General features: G+C 44.0%; 1 protein-coding gene and 1 pseudogene across 1 annotated transcript; one reads left to right on the top strand and one right to left on the bottom strand.

Moving 5' to 3' along the window:
* Positions 1 to 4,216: 4,216 nt before the first annotated feature.
* Positions 4,217 to 22,839, top strand: LOC113630089 (zinc finger protein 268-like). The gene is given in 10 exon segments (XM_027125293.1): positions 4,217 to 4,338; positions 4,633 to 4,710; positions 6,392 to 6,397; positions 10,502 to 10,631; positions 10,963 to 11,621; positions 11,624 to 12,857; positions 12,859 to 12,950; positions 12,953 to 13,146; positions 21,903 to 22,188; positions 22,460 to 22,839. Coding segments are annotated over 10 exon segments (3,171 nt in total). The 5' UTR covers positions 4,217 to 4,226.
* Positions 22,840 to 23,570: 731 nt separating this feature from the next.
* Positions 23,571 to 24,947, bottom strand: LOC113630088 (zinc finger protein 384-like; annotated as a pseudogene).
* Between the last annotated feature and the right edge of the window lie 2,707 nt (positions 24,948 to 27,654).

Genomic DNA, 27,654 nt, shown 5'->3' with positions numbered 1-27,654 from the left:
TGAAAGGGTGTTGAATTTTATCAAATGCTTTTTCTGCATCGAGATAATCATTTTTAAATGTCATTCTGTTAACGTGATGCACTACATTGAGCAGTTTTCAAATGTGGAACCATCCTTGCATTCCAAGAATAAATCCCATTGGTCATGGTGTATAATCTTTGTAATAAGCTGCTGAATTTGACTTCCTATTAGTTTATTGAGGATTTTTGCATCTCTGTTTATAAGGGATACTAGTCTGTAGTTTTCTTATAGTGTTTTTGTACGGCTTTGGTAACAGAGTAATGCTGGCCTTATAGAATGAGTTAGGAAGTGTTCCCTCCTCTTCAGGTTTTTGGAAAAACTTGAGAAAGATTGATGTTATAACTCCTTTAAATATTTGGTAAAATTCACCAGTGAAGCCTGGGCTTTTCTTTTGGGGGGAGACTTTTGATTACAGACTCAATCTCCTTATTAGTTATAGATCTTTTCAAATTTTCTATTTCTTTGTGATTTAATCTTGATACAAATGAAGATGGAATTGTATCCATTTCAACTAGGTCATCCAATTTGTTGGCATACAGTTGTTCATAGTATTTTCCAATAATCATTTTTGTCTCTGTAGAATCAGTACTAATTTCCCCACTTTCATTTCTGAGTTTGGTAATTCAAGTCTTCTTTTTTTTCTTAGTCCATCTACCTAAAGCTTTATCCATTTTGTTGATCTTTTCAAAGAACCAAGCTTTGGTTTCATTGATTTTTTTTCTATTGTTTTACTAGTCTCTATTTTGTTTATCTGTGTTCTAATCTTTTTATTTCCTTCTTTTTGCTATCTTTGTGTTTAGTTTGTTCTTCTTTTTCTATTCCCTTAAGTTGTAAAGTTAGATTGTTGATGTTTCTTGTGTTTGTTTTGTTTTGTTTTGTTTTGCGGTACGTAGGCCTCTCACTATTGTGGCCTCTCCTGTTGCGGAGCACAGGCTCTGGACGTGCAGGCTCAGCGGTCATGGCTCACAGGCCCAGCCGCTCCGCAGCATGTGGGATCTTCCTGGACCGGGGCATGAACCCGTGTCCCCTGCATCAGCAGGCAGACTCTCAACCACTGCGCCACCAGGGAAGCCCGATGTTTCTTGTTTTAAATATAAGTGTTTATAATTGTCAATTTTACCCTCAACACTGCTTTTGCTGCATCCCATCGGTTTTATGATGTGTTTTGTTTCCATTCAAGTCTAAGTATTTACTAATTTCCCTTTTGTTTTCTTTGATCCATTGGTTGTTTTGGACTGTGTTGTTTTAATTCCCACAAATTTGTGCATTTTTCATTTTTTCCCCATTTATAGTGATTTTTAGCTTCAGCCTGTGTAGTCAGAGAAGATATTTTGAATGATATTTGTCTTTTGAATCTATTGAGACTTAATTTGTGGATTGCCCTGGAAATGTCTCATGTGTACTTGAGAAGAATGGTAAAGTTGCAGGATACAAAATGCACAGAAATCTCTTGCATTCCTATACACTAAAAAGAATACAAATTGGAAAAGAAAAAGTAAAACTGTCACTCTTTACAGATATCATGATACTATACATAGATAATTTGATGAAAGACATGAATATAAACATCAAAGAAGCTCAACAGACTCCAAAAACGATGAACTCAAAGAAACACACACACTCAAATTTTCAATAGACAGAGACAAAGAGAGAACCTTGAGAGCATCAAGAAAGAAATGACTTGTTTCATACAAGGGCTCCTCAGTAAGATGATAAGCAGATTTCTCATCAGAACCTTTGGAGACCAAAAGGCAATGAACCCATATATTCAAAGAGCTAAAATAAAAAAAACAAACTACCAGCCAAGAATCCTATATCTGACAAAACTGTGCTTCAAAAGTGAGGTAGAAATGAAGACATTCACAGAAAACAAAAGGGAGTTTGCTACCACTACACCTTGCTTGGCAAGAGATGTTCAAGGGAGTCATGCAGGTGAAATAAAAGAACACTAGGTAATATCTTGAAGCAATCTTGAGAAAGAAAAACGGAGTAGGGAGAATCAGGCTTCCCAACTTCTGACTACACTACAAAGCTACAGCCAACAAGACAGTATGGTACTCGCACAAAAACAGAAATATAGATTGATGGAACAGGAGAGAAAGCCCACATCTAAACCCACACACCTGTGGTCACCTTACTCTATGACAAAGGAAGCAAGAACATACAGTGGAGAAAAAGAGAGTCTCTTCAATAAGTGGTGCTGGGAAAACTGGACAGCTAAAAGAATGTAATTAGAACACTACCTAACACCATACACAAAAATAAACTCAAAATAGATTAAAGACCTAAATGTAAGACCAGACGCTATAAAACTCTTAGAGTAAAACAGGAAGAACACTCTTTGACATCAATCACAGCAAGATCTTTTTTGACCCACCTCCTAGAGTAATGAAAATAAAAACAAAAGTAAACAAGTGGGACCTGATTAAACTTAAAAGTTTTTGCACACCAAAGGAAACCATAAACAAAACGGAAAGACAAACCTCAGAATGAGAGAAAATATTTGCAAATGAAGCAAGGTACAAAGGATTAATCTCTAAAATATACGAACAGCTCATGAGCTCAATATCGAAAAAACAAACAACGCAGTCAAAAAATGGGTAGGAGACTTAAATAGACATTTCTCCAAAAAAGACATACACATGGCCAAGAGACACATGAAAAGATGCTTAACGTCACTAATTATTAGAGAAATGCAAATCAGGACTACAATAACGTATCACCTCACACCAGTCAGAATGCCATCATCAAAAAATCTACAAACAATAAATGTTGGAGAGAGTGTGGAGAAAAGAGAACCCTCTTGAACTGTTGATGGGAATGTAAGTTGATACAGCCACTATGGAGAAGAACAGTATGGAGGTCCCTTAAAAAACTAGAAATAGAACTACCATATGACCCAGCAATCCCACTACTGGGCATATACCCTGAGAAAACCATAATTCAAAAAGAGACACGTACCACAATGTTCATTGCAGCACTAGTTACAATAGCCAGGACATGGAAGCAACCTAAGTGTCCAATGACAGATAAATGGATAAGGAAGATGTGGCACATATATACAATGGAATATTACTCAGCCATGAAAAAGAACGAAATTGGGTCATTTGTAGAGATGTGGATGGACCTAGAGTCTGTCATACAGAGTGAAGTAAGTCAGAAACAGAAAAACAAATAACGTATATTAACGCATGTATTGATATGTGGAATCTAGAAAAATGGTACACATGAACCTAGTCCCAGGGCAGAACAGAGATGTAAACATAGAGAATGGATGTGTGCACATGGGAGAAAAGGGAGGGTAGGATGAATTGGGAGATCAGGTTTGACATAAATACACTACCATGTGTAAAACAGATAGCTCGTGGGGACATGCTATAAAGCACAGGAGCTCAGCTCAGTGCTCTGTGGTGACCTAGCTGGGTGGAAGGGGGTGGCAGTTGGGGGGAGCTCCAAGAGGGAGGGGGTATATGTATGCATATGGTTGATGCACTTTGTTGTACAGCAGAAACTAACACAACATTGTGAAGCAATTATACTCCAAATTTAAAAAATAGAAATAAGTAAATTAAAAAAAAATAAATTTGAAATTTCATTTTCAAGTTTGGTGTCCATTTTTGAAAATTGTAGCCATTCTAGATGTGTAATGGTATCTCACTATTTTAATTTGCAATTCACTAATGATATATGATGTTGAGCATCTTTACATATGCTGATTTACCACCTGTGTATCTTCATGGACATATCCATCACCCACAAAGTCGCTGCTACTTAGAGCTGTTGCCTTTTTTTATTTCACCAAATGTTAATGTCTTCTCCTCAGTGGTACCTCCTGGTGCATTCAAGCAGCATTGCTTGCTTCCCCCTTTGTGCCCATGTTCTTTTCTCATAGCATCTTTGACTGCCTGTTACATTTTTATGGGTTTAATCTTTGCTGTTCTCTGCAATGCTGAACACTTCTGTCTTTCATCCATTTTATATTACCTGCTCCTAGTTGAATACCTGGCACATGGTATTCTTATATGCTGAAAGACAGGTTAACTGATTTAATGCATATTGATGGGATATTTTCAGTAAACGTTTGCTTTTCTCCCAAAGTACAATGTAAATAATGGACACCCTTAGCAGCCTTTTGTTTACTACAAACTCAGTAAAATGATTTGCAATTGAATGGAGATATGCTGTTTCAGGGACCATTGTCATTCATGGATGTGTTTGTGGACTTTACCTGGGAGGAGTGGCAGCTGCTGGACCCAGCTCAGAAACACCTGTACAGGAGTGTGATGTTGGAGAACTATAGCAACCTGGTGTCCCTGGGTAAGTACCACTTCCCTGAAAGGAGTGTGTGTCATCTCCAGGCTTCCCCTTCTTGGGTGCTGAAAGCTGGGGCACTTTCGTAAAATGCTTGGTGATTTGCGGCTTATATTTAGAGGCCAGATTTTCTTATTCTCCCTTTGGCATCAAAATCTGCTGGTTGAATGATGTTCATTTTGCCAAAGTGCAAAAGGGCAGCTTGATCACGCCGCCTCTAAACCGAGTCTTCCCCATTCTGCTGAATCCCATGGTCCTAGGCAGTTTTGGGCCAGGTTGTCTGTAATTTTCTATTCACAGGGTATCAACACACCAAACCGAATATCATTTTCCAGTTGGAACAAGAAGAGCTGTGGATGATGCAAATTCCAAGTGAGGGCCATATGGGTGAGTCGTCAGAACATTTAGATCTTTTCCTCCTTAGAATTGGTGAGTTCTGACGTGATGTTCCCTTTGTGTTTGTACTTTTGGGTCATTTGTAACCATTGTCTCTTAGTTAATCTCCTCTGTGGCATTCTCAGCTTCCTTCTTACTTTCCCGTGGTGATAGATGCATTTCATTACGCATTTAAGCAAGCTTTTCCTCTTTACCTCTTTTCATGTGACTTTCACACCCCTTCTACTTTTTTTCTATTTTTCTAAAATTACTTACATTCATATTCAACACAGTTCCAATTTCCTTCTCCTTGAAACCTACGTGTTAGGAGATTCTACCCTTTCTGCTTCTCCTTCCTAATGGCTTTGTCATCACTGTTCTTTCTGAGTGTATTCCTGCATCATTTGATAATATCATTTCTCCCGCCTGAAGCCTTTTCCCCACACCTTACTCAAGTGAACCCCATGGAACCCACTCTCACACTGCACGACACAGTGCTTATTCTCCTCATGCTTTACTGACCTCGCATGCTCTTTCCTCTGAGTCCAAAGGGGTCTTTCTTATATTCCCCACTTTCCTCGTATATTGTAAGTTTTCAAAGACTTCCACTCTGAAGATTTACGCTTTTTCTTTCTGTATTGGTGACTGACAGCCCCATCCCTCTTTCATCTGCCCTTTGGTACTGGGTTTGACTGTTCCACTGGGCATCTTCCCTGCATGGGCCACTCCCTTGTCTCATTTTTCAGAAACTGGAATTGGAATGTCTCTTCTGCTGCCCCATAGCTGTATGATAACTTCTCACCTTCCTGGTTGTTAGTTCTGTTATGCTCCTGGATCTTCTTCCTGGCACTGGGGCGTGAGCCTAAATATCCTTTTTATGCAGTTCTCTTCACTAGTCTTGCTATAATCTGTTAGTATCTTGGTCCTTCAAAAATAAGTATTTTAAGGCCTCCATCTTCTCAATTCCCACCTCCTTCTCATTGGGAATGAGATAATTCCCAATATTATCTTTTTTTTTTTTCTTTTCTTTTTTTTTTTTTTTGGCTACACCACACGGCTTATGGAATCTTAGTTCCTGACCAGAGATTGAACCCGGGCCCTTGGCAGTAAAAGCATGGAGTCCTAACTACTGAACCACCAGGGAATTCCATTATTTCATTTCTTGCTTATTCTACTTATTAGCCAAATTTATACCTTTTACTCTTTTTATACTGTGAGTTCATCCTGATGTTACTGTCAGATATATTTCCCTAAGCAACTACATATTCTGTCATAAGTGTGGCAGGATGAATCAACAGTTAATCTTTGTATTATTAGGATGGTTTCAGCTACAATTTTTGATTAGTCCTAAATCAAACTATTTAGGCAGAAGTGATTTATTACCACACATCACAAAATGTCCTGATGTGGGACTGCTTGACTTACTAAATCCCCAAACGTCTATCTCTGCCTCGCCATTCTAACTATGTCAGTATTTCTCAGATTTCCTCCCCTCATGGTCACCAGATGCCTCTTACAGTTCCAGCCAACACCTGCAGATATACCAGTGGGCAGTGGAATAAGAAAGACTGTTTCTTCCCACATGGCCCTTTTAATCAGGCATTAAAATCTATTTCAGGAAGCCCCAGCAGACTTAACATGTTGAGCAGGCTAGATTTTTATCACATATCCCTGTGTAAAGAAGACTCTGGTGAGGGAAACGGGGCCATCGCTGTCGGCTCAGCTATATCATGCTTCACTCTCGGCAGGGGTATGGAAGTGGGTCCCATTTTCCTAACTGCAGCACATGGCCTTACAAATGGAAGTAGGAAATAAGATCAGGTTTCTGCCAGCCAGGAAAAGGGCAGCAGAACGGCTGGGTAGGCAGCACTGTCCACCTCCATCTACCTCTCTGGTTAGGCATCATCCAGTCGCACCCTTCTTTCCATCCATTCATCTTCAAAAATATTCTGTCACCCCTCTTGTCATTCTTCTAGTATATTAATGGAAGTCTAGGATCCTTGTTTCTAATCAGACGTGGTGGTTCTTCATGGTCTGGTGATCTATAATTAAAGATAAGTTATCCACGTACAACCAGCCAGACAGGTAGAGTGGCAGAGAGAAGTACAGGGTGGGTACAACAGGAACCTCGTTCTGGGAGAGCAGCAGGAGTGGCACAACAGAGAAGCATTGGAACCCGGGCTGGGCAGGCTGTGCCGGGGCTTCCTGCTGTGGCCGTGGCCTGGTGAGCCCGGGTTCTGCTGGCTTAGCATGATTTCCTCTTCCATTGTCTTCTGTGGCTAAACTCAAGATGGGCCACAGCCAGTAATCATGTTTAATACAGTCTTGAATCATATTTAAATAATCTTTAATCTTGTGAATTCCTCTCTTCTACTCACTGGCTCTGGTATTCTGTCCTTATTTCTTGAATTCTTTGTGCTCTTCCTTGAGATACAAGCAATGATCTAATTTTTCGCAATTATTTTTGCAAAGAAAATGCTCAACAGCAAATTCATTAGATTTCCTGGGAAATCAAATGAAGGAAGCCAGAGATGTGGGAACCAAGGGAAAATCAGCAGGAGTGTGGTGCCAGCAACAGAAGGATTGGAAGGGTGAAGTACAGAAACTGACAGGATCAGTATCCATGAACTTTCAGAGTCTACAGGGACAACACTGACAGCCAAACATGAGCAAATATGATTTGAGGGCAAAGGTTAATTACTCACTGGCCTGTTTTCTTCTTGATGGAAACACTTCTGACTTTAAGACCATGTATTGGGCTGGCCAAAGGTTCATTCAGTTTTTTCCATAAGACGGCTCTAGTAGCACTTAGTTGTCTTTAACTTCATTCAAAACAGTTTTGTTAGATTGTATTGTGACAGCTGTCGTATCAGCATGCATTAAAAAAAACATCAAAATTGGTGAATTTTTGTGTAGCCATTTTAATATTGAAGATGGAAGAAAGCAACACTTTTGGCCTATTATACTGTATTATTTCAAGAAAGGCAAAACTGCAACTGAAATGCAGAAAGGGATTTGTGCAGTATATGGAGAAGGGGCTGTGACTGATCTAACATGTCAAAAGTGGTTTGTGAAGTTTCATGCTGAAAATTTCTCTCTGGATGATGCTCCACTGCCAGGTAGACCAGTTGAAGTTGATAGCAATCCAATTGAGACATTAATTGAGAAAATTAATGTTATATCACAAGGAAGATAGCCGAAATACTCAAAATATCCAAATCAAACATTGAAAACCATTTGCACCAGCTTGATTATGTTAATTGCTTTGATGTTTGTGTTCCATATAAGTTAAGGGAAAAAAACCTTCTTGACTATATTTCCAAATGCGATTCTCTACTTAAACGTAATGAAAACGTTCCAGTTTTAAAACGAATTGTGACGGGCGAATGAAAAGTGGATACTGTACAATAATGTGGAAAGGAAGAGATCGTGGAGCAAGCGAAATGAACCACCACCAACCACACCAAAGGCTGGTCTTCATCCAAAGAAGATAATGTTGTGTATATGGTGGGATTGGAAGGGAGGCCTCTATCATGAGCTTCTTCTTCTTCAAACCAAATGATTACTTCCAACAAGTACTCCTCCCAATTAGACCAACTGAAAGCAGCACTCGACAAAAAGCATCCAGAATTAGTCAACAGAAAACACATAATCTTCCATGAGGATAATGCAAGACCATATGTTTTTTTTTGATGACCAGGCAAAAACTGTTACATCTTGGCTGGGAAGTTCTGATTCATCTGCCATATTCACCAGACACTGCACCTTTGAATTTCCATTTATTTCGGTCTTTACAAGATTCTCTTAATGGAAAAAAATTCAATTACCTGGAAGACTGTAAAAGGCACCTGGAACAGTTCTTTGCTCAAAAAGATAAAAAGTTTTGGGAAGATGGAATTATGAAGTTGCCTGAAAAATGGCAGAAGGTAGTGGAACAAAATGGTGAATATGTTGTTCAGTAAAGTTCTTGGTGAAAATGAAAAATGTATCTTCTATATTTACTTTAAAACCGAAGGAACTTTTTGGCCAATCCAGTAATAGCCAGTAATACTCCCTCCAAAGCCATTGTAATGGTCAGACATGCTCATGTTCATTTCTCACTGCATGGGTGTGGGTACTGTCCCAGTTGGGAATTGATGTTTGGGAAAATATAATTTGGAGGTTGTGTACAAAATGAATAAGACGGTTCAGATTTAGGATATAGGGAAACCTGAAATGAGGTATTAAGATCCTGTGATGTTGCTATCTTCAAACCTGACCTTCTTCTATGTTCTCTTAATACCCTTTTCTGTCCATTGCCTTGGTCAGCATATTACTTTGGGACACCTAGGCCAAGTCTACCCATTCTCTCTTCTATTCAACCTCCAAATATTTGTGATTATGACTGAGGACTTAGTCCTCTGTCTAGTTCCCTATTCACTTTGTATTTTTGGATTTTGGAGATTTTTTATGTTTAAACAGCATTCTGTCCACCCTGCCCCTTCTGTTTTTCATTTCTCCCCACCCCGAGAAAAACAATTTCATCTCTTTTAGCTCTTTCTTATGGTATTTACCTCCATGTTTTCTAAATAAATGACTTATTCTCTTACACCTTGATTTTCTCCTCTAATTATTTAGTATGAAGGGTAAAGATTTCCTCTTCTCCAATATACACACACTCTCTTCCCATACCTCCATCATCCTAATCAAGCTATTTCATACTTAGATCAGTCTTCAGTTTTTATATCTTTACGACCATGTAATTTCTCTTCCTGGGCAAATCGTGCGAGTATACAATGGTTAGTTTTGTTCATAACTCGTTTTTTCTCGAGTTGTGTTATTGTCCTACAAAGTTTTCTATGTTATCATTAATGTATTTATAATTAATTTAACCCCAGACTCGTCTTCACATGTCTAAATATTCTTTTGGTACATTCAGCTAAATTAGTGACTCTGTCAATTTCATCTTCCTAGTGACATCACTCCCACGTTATTTGACTTGCCCCAGTGTAACCTGATTTTTCTCAAGAACTGGTTGTACAGTTTTTAACCTGGAATCTCCTTTTAGATTTTCTTTTCTATTTTTATTGTGTCACCTTTTTTCTTGGTTTCTTTTGTTGGAACACCTCTCACGGTAGCTTCCTTTGAAAGGGTGCATTTGATATAGATTTTGCGACCTGTGCCTCTAATTTACTCCTGAATCCTCTGTTTTTTCTCTTCTAGTGATGCTACTGAGAAGTCAGATCCATTCTAAATTTTGATCCATTATGTGAAACTTTTTTCGTTTCTCTGGAAGCTTTATTAGCTGGTGCTGTCAGTGTACTGAAACATCTCAGTGATATTTCTTGTGAATTTATTTTCATCTCTTTGAGTATTCAGTGGAACTTTATTCCCAGGAGGACTGTAAACAAATCTGCAATGGTTCTGCTCTTTCTCCTGAGCTTAGACAGTGTTCGGCACATAATAGGTATTTAACAATTATTTGTCGAATGAAGCCTATGCTCAGAGATCCCTTCCCACTTCTTTAGATTTTGCTCATTTTTCCTTGTTCTTTCTAAAGAAAACATTATGCAAAATTTTGAAACTCAAGACTACCTTTATTTATTGCCGGTTCCCTTTGCCTATTTTCATGTTTTGTTTTCCTTTGTTTTCCCCAGAGCCCAGGAGTCTGGGTATATTTACATTTGAGATTTTATTTACATTCAGAATTGATTTCAGAAACTAAGAAAAACATCAGGACATGACATTTATAAGGCAATTTTATGCTGTACTAGGATCATGTTACTATTTATATCGTGAGTATTTTCATTTCTAGATGAAGTCTGGGAAATTGATGGTTGTATGGAATGGCATCAGGAAAATCAATGCAAGCTGAGAAGTATGTCAAAATGCTATCAGTGTACTGCATTTGGAAAACTATGTCTTCTTCGTACAGATTATGTTTCTTCAAGACAAAAACTTTAGGGCTTCCCTGGTGGTGCAGTGGTTAAGAGTCTGCCTGCCAATGCAGGGGACATGGGTTCGAGCCCTGGCCTGGGAAGATCCCACATGCCGTGGAGCAACTAAGCCTGTGCACCACAACTACTGAGCCTGAGCTCTAGACCCTGCAAGCCACAACTACTGAGCACATGTGCCACAACTTCTGAAGCCTGCATGCCTAGAGCCCAAGCTCTGCAACAAGAGAAGCCACAACAATGAGAAGCCCATGCACCACAACTAGAGAAAGTCCATGCACAGCAGCGAAGATCAAACACAACCAAAAAAAGAAATTTTTTAAAGACAAAAACTTCATAAATGTGTCACAAATGGAAAGAGTTTGAAATATAATATAGATTTTAGTAATAATAATGTTGGAAAGAATCCTAATGGGTTTCATGCACATAGGGAATCATCCTTCCATTCTAAACATGAGCAAGCTCTTACTGGAATAAAATAGTGTGAAAGTAATGAATCTGGAAAAACTGGCAACAGAAAGTCACAGCTCATATGCCAACAAATACGTATGGGAGGAAAACCCTTTGAATGCAGTTACTGTGGGAAGGCCTTCAGCAGCAAGTCATACCCTGTGGTGCATCAGCAAACTCATTCAGAAGAAAAACGCTACAAAGGTAGTAGATGTGGAAAAGACTTCAGCAGCAAGTCCTACCTCATTGTTCATCAAAGAGCTCACACAGGAGAGAAACTACATGAATGCAGTGTTTGCCAGAAAACTTTCAGTTTCAATTCACAACTTGTTACACATTAGAGAATTCACATGTGGGAGAATACCTGTGAATGCTGTTACTGTGGGAAAGTCTTCAGTAGGAAAGACCAGCTTGTTTCACACCAGAGAACTCATTCAGGTCAGAAACCCTATTGGTGTCATGAACGTGGGAAAGCTTTTGGTTTGAAATCACCACAACTCATTATACATCAAAGAATTCATACAGGAGAGAAACCTATGAATGCAGTGATTGTCAAAAAGCCTTTAATACAAACTCAAACCTCATGGTACATCAGAGAACCTATATGGGAGAGAAACCTTATGGTTATAGTGAATGTGGGAAAGCCTTTACTTTCAAGTCACAGCTCATTGTACATCAGGGAGCACACACTGGGGTAAAACCCTATGGCTGTAATCAGTGTGTAAAAGCGTTCAATTTGAAGTCACAGCTCATTGTACATCAGATAAGTCACATAGGAGGGAAACCCTATGGATGCAATGAATGTGGGAAAGCTTTTAGGATAAAGTCCTACCTCATTATACATCAGAGGACTCACACAGGAGAGAAACTCCATGAATGCAGTGAATGTCGGAGAGCCTTCAGTTTTAATTCACAACTTGTTATACATCAGAGAGTTCACACAGGGGAGAATCCGTATGAATGCAGTGAATGTGGAAAAGCCTTCAGTCGGAAATACCAGCTCATTTCACCGCAGAGAACTCACGTAGGGGAGAAGCCCTATGAATACAGTGACTGTGGGAAAACTTTTGGTTTGAAGTCACAGTTCGTGATACATCAGAAAACTCATACAGGAGAGAAACACTTTGAATGTAGTGAATGTTGGAAAGCGTTTAATACAAAGTCAAGCCTTATTGTACATCAGAGAACCCACATAGGAGAGAAACTCTGTGGTTGTAGTTAATGTGGGAAGGCCTTCAGTCGGAAATATCATCTCATCTCACACCAGAGAACTCATGCAGGGGAGAAGCCCTATGAATGCAATGACTGTGGGAAAACTTTTGGTTGGAAGTCACAGCTCCTGATACATCAGAGGACTCATACAGGAGAGAAACCCTTTGAATGTATTGAATGTCAGAAAGCGTTTAATACAAAGTCAAATCTTATTGTACATCAGAGAACCCACACAGGAGAGAATCCCTATGAATGCAGTGAATGTGAGAAAGCCTTTAACAGAAAAGATCAGCTCATCTCATATCAGCGAACTCATGTTGGGGAAAAGCCTTATAGGTGCAGTGAGCGTAGGAAAGTCTTTAGTAGCAAGTCATACCTCATTATACACATGAGAACTCATTCAGGAGACAAACCATACGAATGTCACAAATGCGCGAAAGCCTTCATTTGGAAGTCACTTCTCATTGTACATGAGTGAACTCACGCAGGGGAAAACCCTTATAAATGCAGTCGATGTCAGAAATCCTTCAGTGAAAAATTACGGCTCATTATACATCAGAATGAACACAAGAGAGAAGCCCTCTCAATGCAATGAGTATGAAAAATCCTTCATTAGGAAATCTCAGCTCATTGTACATCAGAGAACTGATTAGGGGAGAAACCTTATGGGTGCAGTGAATGTGGAAAAACCTCTCAGAAATCAATTCTCAGTGCACATCAGAGAACTCATACAGGAGAAAAACCCTGTAAGTGCAGCGAATGTGGGAAAGCCTTTTGTTGCAAGTCACAGCTCATTATGCATCAGAGAACTCATACAGATGAGAAACATATTGGTGAAGTAAATGTAAGAAACTTTCTCTCAAAAGTCAATTCAGGGCTTTCCTGGTGGCACAGTGGTTAAGAATCTGTCTGCCAATGCAGGGGATACGGGTTCGAGCCCTGGTCCAGGAAGATCACACATGCTGTGGAGCAACTAAGCCCGTGCACCACAACTACTGAGCCTGTGCTCTAGAGCCCGTAAGCCACAACTATTGAGCTCATGTGCCACGACTACTGAAGTCCACATGCCTAGAGCCCATCCTTTGCAACATGAGAAGCCACCACAATGAGAAGTCCACACACCACAATGAAGAGCAGCCCCCACTTGATGCAACTAGAGAAAGCCCGCGCATAGCAATGACGACCCAATGCAGCCAAAAATAAATAAATAAATAATTTTTTTAAAAAAAGTCAATTCACAGGAATTCCCAGAAAATTCGTACAGGAGAGAAACTCTATAAATGGAAAAATCTCATGGTACACCGTGTATGTATAGCATGTGGAGGGGCATCCAAAGAACACTGTTTTTTATGTACACCAAAAAATATCAGTAAATGTACACAGGAACCCTATCAATTCAGTGAACCCTATGAAAGTTCTCAGCAAGAAGTCATACCATTTCTTTAAGTTTGTGCAGGTGAGGAACAATATGAATGAAATGAATGTCAGGAAGTCATTTTCTAATATGCTAACATCCACAAAGAGGAATCCCATAATGCAAATGAATATAGAATACAATCCTTTGAAATTCATAATTTAATAAGAATTAGGATTTTAATGAGAGAAAATATAAAACGAATGAATTGCACGTATTGGAAGCTCATACCTTGGAGAAACCAAGCTAGAAAAAAAAATACAAGAAAAGAAGATTTTATGAATGTTTCAAATGGGATAAGCCTCAGCAGAAAAGTTTACTTCACTATTATTTTGGTTCACTTAGAAAAAATAATTTCCTTTACAAATTACTTAAAAGTTGTAAAGATGGGGCTTCCCTGGTGGCGCAGTGGTTGAGAGTCTGCCTGCTGATGCAGGGGACACGGGTTCGTGCCCCGGTCTGGGAAGATCCCACATGCCGCGGAGCGGCTGGGCCCGTGAGCCATGGCCGCTGAGCCTGCGCGTCCGGAGCCTGTGCTCCGCAATGGGAGAGGCCACAACAGTGAGAGGCCCGCGTACCACAAAAAAAAAAAAAAAAAAAAAGTTGTAAAGATGTTCCAAACTTTTAGGAAAAGATGGAGAAAATGTTTAAATGTCAATGATATGCATGTTCATAATAGAACATAAAGATTTTTTAAAGTGTGTAAGTAAATGTAATAACCAGGAAAACAATAAGGATTACATCATAAGACCTAGGATGTTTAGGTGTTATCTTTCTCTGTACTGTAAAATATGCTTTGTGTAGTCTGCTGCCATTATTAATTAGTTCCTTCTACATAGATTACCCAGAATAGCTTTAGTTATTGCCACTTTTTAATCAAATTATCAAATTACAGAATTCTCATCATTTTAATTATAGCAGTGTAATGGCAATTCTAGCCAATGTGTGAGAAGAAAAAGTTGTAAGGACTTGGGGGTTGGGGCTGAAACAAAAATCCTTTTGTTTGGAGATGTGATTGTCTATTTAGAAAAACCAAAATAAGCTACAGGCTGTAAGGCAAGGAGATGTTTCGCATAGCTCTGAGAGCTGGCAGCTTGGCTGTGAGAACAAGCAAATCTTTACAACGTCTCCACACTCAGATTCCAGGCCCTGCCGAGGGAAACATTCTGATTTGCCCTCAAAATATCTGAAGGCAGTTTTGCACTAAATCAACCAAAAGCTTCAACAAAGCTTAGACAGCTGAAATACAGATCAAATTGATTCAGCCCCACCCTATCTCCCAGCCTAAGAGCTGACATTAGAAAATATGTGCCCTTTTATGGAAGAAAATATATATTCAGAGCAAAGAAAATTATCAGGAATGTATAGGTACCTTATATAATGAAAAGCATCATTTTACCAAAAAGACAATTCTAAATGTACATGCACTTAACAAGAAAGCTTCAAAATCATGCAAAAACAGAGGTGAAATGAGAAATATACTCTACCATTTTAGTTGGACACTTCAACAGTTATTTCTCAGTAATATAAGTTGGAGACCAAAAATCAGCAAGGCTATAGAAGCACTGAATAATGCCATCAACAAGCTGGACCTGGTAGACATGTCTAGAACATCCAACAGCAGAATACACATTCTTTTCAATTACATGTGAAGCATTCACCATTACAGATCATGTCCTAAGTCATTAATCCTAAAATTTTTTAAATAATTGAAACCATGCAAAATTTCTCCCATCTATAGTACAGTTTAACAAGAAACCAATTGCAGCAAGAACAGAGAAGTCTCCAAACACTTGGAAATTAAGCAACACAATTCTAAATAACTCATGGGTCCAAGAAATTTCAAGCATAATATGGAAAATATTTTGAATTATTATTATATATGATGTGTACAAATTAAAATACAACATATATCAAAATTTTTGAGATGCAGAAAAAGCAGTGTGTAGAGGGAAATTAATAGCACGAAATGCTTATGTTAGAAAAGAATAAGGGTCTCACATCAATAATATAAAGTCCTACCTTAAGGAACTAGGAAAAGAAGAGTAAAGCCCAATGTAAATAGGAATGAAATAGTAAGGATAAGACCAGAAACCAGTGAAACAAAAACAGTGGAAGGGGTAAGCATCACAAAACACAGATTTGACAATTTTGATGGACTAAATTCTTGAAAGACACAAACTACCAAAGCTTACTCAAGAAAGGGTAACCTATTACAGTTCTTAAAGAAATTAAATTCAGTTAAAAATCTCCAAACAAAGAAAAATCCAGGCTCAGATAATTTCACTGATGATTTCTAGCAAATATTTAAGAAAGAAGTAATACCGATTCTATACAAACTCTTCCAGAAAATAGATGACAAATTCTTAACTCATGAAGTCAGTATTACCCTGATTTTTTTTAAAAAAAAAGGATTACAAATTGTTTAAAAAACTACAAATGTTCCTCATGAACATAGATGTAAAAGTCCTCAAAACTAGTTAATTTAATCTAGCAATATATAAAAGGGTAATACATGAAGGCAAATTGGAGTTTATCTTGGGAATACAAAGCTGAGGCTGATTTGATATTCAAAATCCAATCACTAATTCATACCTGACCAACTAAAAAATAAAAATCATATGGTCACATCAACAGGCATAGTAAAAGCATTTGTTCAAATTCCATAACATTCATGATTAAAAACCTCAGCAAACTAGGAATAGGAAGTATCTTCCTGAAACTAATAAAGCACATCTGAAAAATGTCTACAGTTAATGTCGTAACGGTCAAAGAGTGAATAGAGTCCCCTAAGATTGAGAACAAGTGAAATATATCCACTCTCACCACTCTCTTTCAACACTGTACTGGAAGATTTAGCTGACTACATAAGGCAAGACAAAGAAATTAAAAAGATAGAGATTGGTGGGAATTCCGTGGCAGTCCAGTGGTTAGGACTCCGTGCTGTCACTGCTGAGGGCGAGGGTTCAGTCCCTGGTTGGGGAGCTAAGATCCCGCAAGCCACGTGGCATGGCCAAAATAAAAAAGGATACAGATTGGAAAGGAAGAATGACAACTTTATTCAGAGACAGCATGATTGCCTTCACTGAAACTCCTTTTAAAACTTTACCCCCAAAAAAGGCACCTTGGAGAGGGCGGGTGGAGGAAAAATTGGGAGATTGGGATTGACATATATACCATACTATGTATAAAATAGGTAACTAATAAGGACCTACTGTATAGCACAGGGAACTCTACTCAATACTGTGTAATGACCTATATGGCAAAAGACTCTAAAAAGAGTGGATATATGTATAACTGATTCACTTTGCTGTACAGCAGAAACTAACACAATACTGTAAATCAACTGTGCTCCAATAAAAAGAATTTTTAAAGCCACTTAACAAGTCAATTTAGCAAGATAGCAAAATACAATTTTTAACTAATAGTGTTACTTTTTAAAAAAATATTTATTTATTTGGCTGCACTAGGTCTTAGTTACAGCATACAGGATCTAGTTCCCTGACCAGGGATCAAACCTGGGCCCCCTGCATTGGGAGCGTGGAGTCTTAACCACTGGACCACCAGGGAAGTCCCAACTATTATCTCTTTAATTCAACACTGAATATTGGTGGTCCTAACCAGTGCAGTAAGTTTTTTTTAAGTGTGAAGATTAGAAAGAATGAAAGAAAACTTGTCATTCCTACACAATATGTTTATGTACCTAGAAACCCCCAAAAAATCTACAGAATCTGTTAGAATTATGTGAATTTAGCAGAGTTGCTAGATACTGATAAAATGTCAATATACAAAAGTCAATGGTATTTCCATATATTACAAAAAAATTAGATAATGGAATTAAAGTATCATTGACAATAGCATCATAAATATCAGAAATAAGACTAAAGAAAAGTCTCTATACAGAAAACTACAAAATACTGCTTGATATTAAATAAATGAGATCTATTTTATATTTGAGAATTGGGAGACTCAATATTGTTCTCAAATGTTTCCCAAGTTGATGTATAAATTCAGTGTCATCTCAGAGTCCTAGTATGCACTTTTGTCAAAATTAACCAGCTGATTCTGAAATTCATGTAAAAGTGCAAAGGGTGAAGTATACCAAAGACAAAGAGGAGGAAAACTGAAGGATACACACTGAATATCAACTTATCCCATGATTAAAATAGTATGGTTTTGTGTAAAGTTGGACAAACAGACCAATGAAACAACAGATCAGAGAGCCCAGAAGCAGACCCACACATGTACCATCATCTGATTTAAGACAAAAAGTGCCACTGCAATGCAATGGTGAAGATTATTCAATAAATCAGATAAATTGGATGTCCTATGGGGTGTGTGTGGGGTTGACACACCCATACCTCGTACCATAAGTTAAAATTATTTCCAGATTAATTGTACACCTAAATGTAAAGGGGGAAAAGATAGACCTTCTAGGGTTACATGGGGGAAATTTTGTAGCATTTGAGAAGGCAGATCAAGTGCCAAAACAGGCAAAGCTAACATTTGGTGACAAGTCCAGGGTGGTCACCGTGGGGGGATAGTGACTGGAAACCAGCATGACAGAGCCTTGAAGCGTGCTGGAAATGGTGAGGACACAGTATCTGCATGTATGGGAAAATCAGAGGTAAACCCTAAAGATCTGTGCACTTTATGTAACTTACAAGGATAGAAAATCAAAATCATCAAGAACTTTCACAATGTGCTTTCATTTTCTTGGACTTGTATGTTTGTTCAAGTTTTCACATGTAATATTATATTAATTTAAAATGCTTCAGGTTAAATATCTATTTAGGTTTTTTTCAATGACAAAAATAGATAAATAGATTGAGGTTTTTTCCTGCTCTGCACAGAGTAGGCAATCAACAGGTCCTGAGAGGATGGATCCCTCAAACGGAGGGACACTCACTCATCTGTGATGTCAGCGTCCAGCCTGGGCCTGGAGTGTAACAAGCATGGTTACTGAGTAACGAGAATGTAGTGCGCAGCGAGACCTCCCTCCTCTCCCACCCTCCGAGTCAGTGTGCTGCTGGGTGACGTGTAAACCAACACTTGGGGGCCAGATGGGAGCGGGCTAACCTCAAACCCACCCTCTACCAGTTCTGTGACTAGACCAGTGACTTAACCTCTCTGATGGGCATCTTGTCATATGGGAATGATGGCAAAATACCCACCTCACAGAGTGCCGCATGCTCAGTAAATAGACCCTGGGCTCTGAGTCCCTGTCCCCCTCCCTGCACCTGACCTACCACCAGAGGGAACGAAGGTTTGTAGCAGGTGAAGTGGGTCTTGTTTGGGCACAGCACCACTGCCCAGCCACCTTTGAGCCTGAAGCAGAAGGAAAAATCGATAATACTCATCTCATCTTTAAAAAATTTTTTTGAACATTTTCTCTAGCAGAAAAAAACGAAAAAGCATTCCTAGTGCCTCTGGGTCAGTATGTTGGGAGGGTTTTCCTGTGCCCTGCCCCACCTGCATCTGCCATCTTCCAAGAAAGGAAGGACAGCTGAGCCACTCTTTCCAGCTCTTGTTTACGTTCCCTCTGTCCTTCTCATCACTCTACCCAAGACGTCACACATCCCCTCTCTTTTTCTGTCAGGCATCGGTTTCCCAAGGGTGTTCCCCAGACGGCCTGCTCCCCGTAGTTCTGTGAACCCACGAACGGCCCAAAGGACTGGTCTCCCATGGCTACAAGCACCCCAATATACAGACAGATTGGGCTTCGAGAAGGCTTCCTGGGGCAGTGCAGGTGGGCAAGCAGCTCCCTCAGGGGGACCTCTGGGAACGAAGGTAATTCCCTGGAGGGAAGAGGGGTTCAGGGTGAAGTAGAGGTTCTTAGCAGGCCGTATCTAGATGGGCTTGCAGCCTTCCGTGGATCAGGGATCTTTAAAAATGTGTTCAGCTACTCATTATGGGGGAAAGTACATGAGTGGCCAGGACATTTCTGAAAAGGAGAAGTCCTAAGGGGGAAGTTCCCAGATTTTGAACGTGTTAAGAGTGAACAACGCCGGTAAGAAACAAAATGGTAAAGAAGATAGCGCGTGCAGAGTACTGACTCATTTAATGATCTCAAACCAAAGAGGAAAGAGGGCCTGTTATTATTACAAATCATAAACTTCACCAAGAGGAGAGAAGGTACAGGATCAGTACCTTGTCCAAAGTCACACAGCTATTAAGCAATTAAACTGGGAGTCCGCCCCAGGTAGCCTGGGTCCAGAGAGAATAGAAAATCCGGAAATAGCAGGTAAGTATGCCTTAGGGTGCTTTATGTGGTAATGATTGCATTTCAGACTAGTGAGCATGGAAGAGAGAGGCAGCCTCTATTTACAGTGGGTGTTGGATAATTACCTTTTGGCCTACCTTTTGTTGGAAGATCAGACCTCTATTAAAAATGAAGCTTATGGGGCTTACCTGGTGGCGCAGTGGTTGAGAGTCTGCCTGCCGATTCAAGGGACACGGGTTCCTGCCCAGGTCTGGGAAGATCCCACATGCCACGGAGCTTCTGGGCCCGTGGGCCATGGCTGCTGGGCCTGCGTGTTCGGAGCCTGTGCTCCACAACGGGAGGGGCCATGGCGGTGAGAGGCCTGCATACTGCAAAAAAAAAAATGAAGCTTATGAAGAGTTTCCCGATTTAGAATACTTGAAATTATTATGTGCTTACGTTAAGAACGTATGCTTTTGAGTCTGACAGTTCAAGGAGGCCACTTATTGGTTGGAAGTGTTTTAAATGCACTTGGACCTATTTCCTTTTTAGTAACAAGGGAACATAACTCGCTCAGAGGTGGCTTGGGAGGCTCAAATAAGACAATGTGTGTAAACAGTGACTTCTCACCTGGCAGCCAAAAAAAGTTACTGATTTTATAACAATGAACTAGAATCATAAAATTTGTTGAATTACATTTAATAACGTAGGTACTTGGACATTTTGGTTTCCATTGAGGTTTTAACTTCATTGATGCTTCATGGGTGGAGCGCAACCAGGAATATTCTCACTGAGCACCAGCCGGTCCTGGAGAAAGGGCCTGTGATCACATTCCCACAACAGGAGGGTTTCCTGCAGCAAACCTCCAATTTCCTCTCTGTTCACCCATATCCGCCTTAGTATACTTGGACGGTGGGGATTGCTTCCCCCAACCCTGTTGTCAATGTTTTTTCTCCCACTTCTTGAAAAGAACCTTAAAACGAGAAAAACAGAAGATTGTCTTTTTATAAAAATTAGGAAACATGGATAAGCAAAAGAAAAAAATTTTAAAGCCAAATAAAAGTAATACAACAATAATTTTGTCACCCGGTGGCAACCAGGGTTTAACGATGTGGCATACATCATTTTGTGTCTGTACTTTTCAAACGGGCTCGTCTCACTCACATTGCTTTGTAACAGCCGTTTTTATTGTACAATGTATCACTAGTCCGGTCAGGAAGCATTCTTTCTCCCGGCAACTACTAATTACCCTCCAGGAGCCCATCCTGTTTCTGAAGTGTGATGTGTTTAGCAATATTCCACCGGACTCTTGGGTCGTTTCCAGATTTTCAAGTGAACAAACGCTGAAATGTTTCTCTTTCTGCCTAAGTCTTTTGCATACGTTCAGGCATGAGCTTTGACGTCAGAGAATTTTTGCCCTGACCACCCTTTCAAAAGCAACTCGAAACCCTCCTGGTCTCCTCTCTAGAGCGCCTTCCGGCTCGCTGTGTGCAACATCTCCCCAAACTAAACTGCACAGGGGAGAGGCCAGACCGTGTCCGAGCCAGGACGGCGGCACTTCAGAGGCTTCCCCCGCGTAGCTGACCAGGGTCACCGAGAACTCGGGTCCCCAGGCCTCCACCGTCGCGAAGGCCTCTCCGCCGCGCGCAGCTGCGCCCCAGGGTCAGGCGGGGGTGGGATCACCGGGGGCCTCCGGCTGGGGCTGCGGGGGCACGGGAGGGGCGGGGGTGTCTGCCCCCTGGGCTACGACCCCAGCCGGGCTTTGTCTCCGCAGAGCTCCAGGGCGGTGGCGTGGGGTTAATCCAGGGTCACAGCTTCCTCCTACTGCAGGGGCGGGGGTCGTGGCGCCCTCTCCTCCACCCCAGCCCAGGACCCCCAGGACCCCGGCTCTGCTCCTTCTGGGGCCTGAGGACGCGCAGAACCAGGCTGCATGGCGCCTCTGACGCCCCGCCCTCGCCCCCCCAACCTGTCGGCTCCCGTGCAGCCCCCCGAATGCCACGGACCCCCGAGAACCTCTCGGCTCCCCAAGAACCACCGGAATGCCCCGAACCCAGGTGGGCGGAACCGCAGGCCCCGGGACTTAGGGGGCGCAGGGCACGGGCGGGGGTCATCGGGCGGGGCCCTTGCAGGGATTGGCGGAGGCCTGGATACTCTGTATCAACCGCGCCTTCCCGCCGCCTCCCCGGACGTGCGGGCGGAGCACGTGCGCGCCGAGCGCGGAAGCGGCCCCGGGCGCCTGGCTGGGGTGTGTTGGTGGCGTGCGGATGAAGGTGAGTGAACGAGGGGGTCGTCCGGGCGACGGTGACTGAGTCCGGCGTCCGGGGCCGGCCGCCGGGGAGGCTTCTCGGGCCCCGCGGGGAGAAGGGCGCCGGGAGAGGTCCGGCGGCGCAGGGCCACGGCCAGACGGAGGTGTCCGGGCAGGACGCAGGGCATAGCCGCCTGCCCCCCGCCCCCTCTGTCCCCGCCGGGCCGGGTCTCCTCAGTGTTCGGGGTGCCCCCCGAACCCACTTCCTTCCCGAACTCCAGGACCCTCTCCATGAGCTCGGCCCTTGGCCTCCTTCCCGCCCTTCCTGGAGCAGCGTGGGGCGGGACTGTCGGCGCTGGGGGGGCATCCGGGTCCCTCGAAGGGTGCGGGGTCGCGGGCCTCCTGCCAGTGGCGACGGGAAGAAACGTGGGGCCCCGAGGCAGGAGCCCGTGACGAGGCGCTGAAGCCCGGAAGCGGCGGCGAGAGCGCGTCCCCTGGCGGGCGCCCTGGTAGCCCTGCCGGGAGGAAAGAGCTAGAAGCAGGCCAGACCCTCCGCCGGGAGCGCGGCAGTTCTACGCAGGTTGTCTCAACCCTTGCGGACGGCGGTTTGGCAGCATCGACTGAAAACGCGCCCTTACCCTCGCCTCCAGGATCCTGTTCCACAGAAGTGAGGTAGTTGTGGACACAGGTCTGCACGTGCTGTTTGAAAAAGCGATCGCCAGCCGCCTCAGCGGCCGCGGCTGGCAAGCTGCCGGCGCCCGTTATGGCCGCGCCTCGCACGGGTGCTTTGCAGGACCCGGCGCAGACCGGGAGTCATGCCTGCGGTGCTGGCCCGACTGAGTATCGCCATAAAAAAAAACTCCCTCTGCTGTTAAAACTTGGTGTCAGTTTGCATAGTTAGACGGTAATTTTTTAGAACACTGCAAAGCCTTCGGTCCAGCTTGCCGTGGCTCACCTGTTTGTGTCGGGGTGGGAGGGCGGCAGAGCGGGCTTTCGGGGTGCAACGGGCCGCATGGAAGCCAGTCTGGCCAGGCCCCCGCCCTCGGGCCTTTGCAGGTTACCTCAGCACTCAGCCTGTGCCCTCACCGGGCAGAGCGGGAAGCTTGGTGCCTGTCCTGCCCGCCGCCTGCTGCACACGGAGGGGTGTCGCTCCCGGACTTTGCTTTGCACGTGTGAGATCCCCCAGCCAGTAAACCACTGAAGTCTCCGCGGTGGTCGCTGACTCCAGGCTCGCTCTTTGGTCTTGAGGCTGGGCAGGCCCAGGGCTTGCAGGCCTGCGGAGTGCAGCCCAGCGGTTTGTTTACAAAGCGTTTGCTTTTCTATCTCCGTGTGAATTGCCTTCCTCCCTTTCGAGGTCGCGAATCACCCTCTCCCACGGGCTCTCTGGTCTTTAGCCGAGGATGGTATTTAGGGTGAGGGCCTGGGCCTGGGCCACCGCTGGAGGAAATCAGGAGGGATGTGTTTGCGCATCATGTGTTGCGTCAGGTGTGGTTCCAGCGTGTAGGCCCGGCTGCAGACTGCGCAGGTGTACACCTTGCTTCACGGTGTGCGTGGACGGGGGCGTCTCCAGCAAGGCTGTGTCCGAGCGCGCCCGGTGACAGCTGTGGCCCTGGCAGGGTTTACCTTTGTCGCGCCGCGGCCCGTGGGACTGCAGGTTCGAGCTGTGTGGAGGTGTTCTCACATCCTGGCAGTGCACACCTGGGTGTGCACACCTGCGGGCGTGCGGCTGGAGTGAGAGGGCTGCGGGAAGGACTTCTCACGGAAGTGACACCCCTGGGCTTGGTCCCTGAGTGGATACACGCGTGCTGAGCCAGGTAGCAGCTCCTGGCGAGGGGCTGCAACAGCATGGGCACTTGTGGGGCTTGGTCTCGGTGTGTGACTTGGAGGGCACCCGCATCTCTGCCTTCGAGTAGAACGTCGGGGAGCACATCCGGCTGTCTCTGACGGTCGTCGTCATCGTCCGGGGAGAGGACAGAGGGAGCCCTGGTTCCAGCATCCGCTTCTTTTCTCGGCCCCAGGGGTTCTTAGTGGCCACGGTGCCACCTCAATACCCACCACCACTTCCTTCCTCTGTGAGGGTCAATGCTGTCTTCTCAGAGAGGTCAGGGACCACCTGCAGGGCTTGTGAGCAGGGCAAGAGCTGAGACACTCACGGGAGCTGAAGCTCGGGAGGTCTGAGCTGACGAGGCTTTTGTCGCAGGGATCCTGAGAGGGACGTGATGACCAAACCGGGAGCCCTTGATTGACCCCCTTCTCTCCTCCACCTCTGAGAACAGAAGACTCCAGCAGTCTGCAGTCCTGTCCACGGCACGGGTACCACCGTGATATTCTGGGTAACAGACGCCTGGCTCTGTGGGGTCAGCTGCTCTGACTTGGACTCTGTCCACGCTGATGCCCGAGGGCAGGCGCGCCGAGGCCGCACAGCCAGCGAGGTGGGGCAGGGAGTGGAGCCAGCCCCTCAGCCCTTCTCCGGGGACAGCTGACCTCGCCCTTGTTGATGCACATCTGTTCTCGCCCTGCCCTGAGGCCCAGGCTTCGCAGTGCCGCAGCCCCCCAACCCTCCCCGCAGTGTTCCTTTGACCCAACCCCCTAAAGACGGCGGAGCGTCACGAGGACCTCTGCCTCATTGTCACCAGCAGCACCGTCCAGCTGGAGCACCTGGCCAGCTCGTGGAGACCTGTGCTGCATCCGCCAGGTAGAGGGGAAAGCCATTCTGGTCCCCTCTTTCTGCAGCTCCTCTCGGTGGGAAAAGTCCTCTTCTTCCTTGACAGGCCACGGCTCCATCTCCTTGGGCCTCAGGCACGGCCTTCCCCCACAGGATACCATCCTTATTCTCAGCCTCTCTCAGAAGGAACGTCAGCCCTCCTGAATGGCTGTGGAGTACTGAGCTGGTAGGGAAATCCGGCAGCCTCCCCGCCCAAGCATGGCTTTTAACATTGGGGTTGGTGCTCAGGGGAGGGGTTTGCTGTGACCTCATAGAGACTTTTCCAGCGTGGGCACTTTCTCTCTCCTCACCCTCGTAATCCTCCAAGCTCGGGCTGATGGAGGACTAGAGGCTGGCACTCCCAGACGTCAGAGAGGAGGGAGCCCTAAATGCAAGCAGCCTCCTGTTGTGTTCTTGCTGTGCCCGTCCCTGGGAGCCGCTTCCTTCCCCTCGTGATCTCCAGTCACTTCCTACCTAATGCTGGAAGGACATGGAGGCAGTCAGACTGCCTTTATTCTTAAAGGGGCAAGGGCTGAGATGTGGTCCCCAAGGGCTGGAGATCCCCAAATTGGTCAAGGGTGGCTTAGAAGTGTGGGTGATGGTTCTCCTTGGAGTTCCTCCCCTTCTCTGCCAGCCGAGGCCCTGTGCTAAGTGTCCCCGTCCCCAGCCTGAGGAGCTGCGGGTTTTTTGTGAAACCCCACAACCGGGGGGGCTGCAGAGAAGGGAGGGTTTGGGGCAAATGCAAGGACTGGACTTACCTCCTTAGGTGCCACAGTCAGTTGCTGGACAAGGATTTATTTATAAATATATATATATATACATATATATAAATATATACGTACCCACTCGTCACGGCCATCTTTGTTGTAACCATTTCTGTGTTTATAAATACATTATTTCTGGGGGGAAAAAAAGGTGATGGTTTCCAGCATTTTGGAGAGTTACTCAGTTTTCTTGGGTCTCTCCCAAGCATACGTTTTATTAAACTTTTGTGTGACTTTCTCCTGTTAATCTGTCTCATGTCAGTTTAAATCTTAGACCAGCCAGAAGAACCTAGAAGCATAGAGGGAAACTCCTCCCTCCACAACATCAGCGAAGCTTTCAGATTCTCCTCCTTAGTTCTCCAAGGTCTTACCTGCAAAAGTTCTTCTCCCACTACCAGAACCCTGGGTCTCCCTCTGTCTTCCCCTGCAGTCCCCCTTCATCTCTGTTCTCACAAGCAGCTCTCTGTGAAACCAAGTCCCCCTAAAACCGAGCTCCCCTGCCATGCTGATGATAAGCCTCTCTGTCCAAAACTTTACTCCCTTTCTTGTCCCCTCTGACCTAATCCTTTGCTCACTGAGCACTCACCCCCCAGAGTCAGATGAGGTCTCATCATCAACATACAAAGTCGTGGTTGTTTTTCTCCAGGGCAAGATGAGCTCACGGACGGCCAAGCCATGGATCTCCAGAGTGGCAAACCAGAGACATCCTGAGCCCCGAAACTACGACTAAGAACTGTCACAAGGGGACTTCCTTGGTAGTCCAGTGGTTAAGACTCCACACTCCCAGTGCAGGGGGCTCAGGTTCGGTCCTTGGTTAGGGAACTAGAGCCCGCAGGCCGCAACGAAGATCCCGTGTGCTGCAACTAAGATCCCGTGTGCTGCAACTAAGATCCAGCGCAGCTAAATAAAAAATATTTTTTAAAAAATGTGTCACAAGATGATAATTAACCCCTTCTTCCCCTTTAAAAACGGTCAAGTTGGAGTGGATCCGAGGCTTGTCGCCCTCTCTTGCTTGGTGCCATAAGCCCTTACTTTGCTGCAAACTCCCGCTGCAGGGGTTGGGCTTTCTGTGCCACAGACGTACGAGCCCACTGCTGGGCCACGTCAACTCCACTCAGCAAAACAAAGCCCTCTGTGGCTGGCCTTCCTCATGCCCTTGCTTCAAAGACAGCTGCTCTGGGATTATCAGCACTTGGGGGGGTCGTGTGCACCAAGAGAAGGTTCTCGCCCTTCTGTCCCCAAACAATTGATCAAAGATTTCACCGGGCAGATCCTTTGCGGGCAGAGTGAGCGAAGTGGGGTAAAGGTGCTAAGGGTCAGGAAGAGATTCTGCTTAAAAGAAAGCAAAGCACGACATCTGCCAAAGGGACCTGCCCAATCTGTCCTCTTGGTCTCTGGCCTATCAGACGTGCTCCATGCCCTCGGATTATGACATGAGAAAAGCGTGCCATCTCCTAGTCAAAAGCCACTGACCCAGAAGTGTTGGACCCAACTTCGTGTGCCTGACGCACAAATGAGGCCAAACAAATGGAAACACCCGCGTTTGGAGCAGAGAGAGTTCTATTAACCTTAAGCAGCTTTTGTCAGGAAAGAGCTCTCTGCAGGAGGCCCCATTTGTCCTACCACTTCAGCAAAGCTATATTCTAACTAACCCAAGCACATCTTCCAAATGCTTTGATCACATAATACTTTGCCTAACCTGTTGGTTCTTTCCTTAGATTAAAGAAATATAAATAAATAAGTAATCAACAGGTGACTGGACCTTTTCCCCAGCTTGGCCTTCAGTAACCTCACGAGCAAACTGAGCAGGATAGCATCTAAAGAAGGGTCACAAGGAGTCCACACGCCTGCACACAGTGGGGTGTGGGATGACTCGGACCCCCTACCTCAGTGATTAACTGAGATCACTTCACCTTTTTTGTGGCTGAGCAAACTCTTTGGAGTTGGTTTTGGATATGAGTTTGCCTTCTCCCTAGACTGCCGGCTTTCTTATTAAAGCAACTTTTCTGTTCCGACCAGCACT

Source organism: Aethalodelphis obliquidens, unplaced genomic scaffold, assembly GCF_003676395.1.
Source record: "Aethalodelphis obliquidens isolate GAN/ISIS:26980383/991018 unplaced genomic scaffold, ASM367639v1 scaffold28, whole genome shotgun sequence".
Classification (NCBI taxonomy): Eukaryota; Metazoa; Chordata; class Mammalia; order Artiodactyla; family Delphinidae; genus Aethalodelphis; species Aethalodelphis obliquidens.
This window is presented reverse-complemented; position numbering and strand designations above follow the sequence as displayed.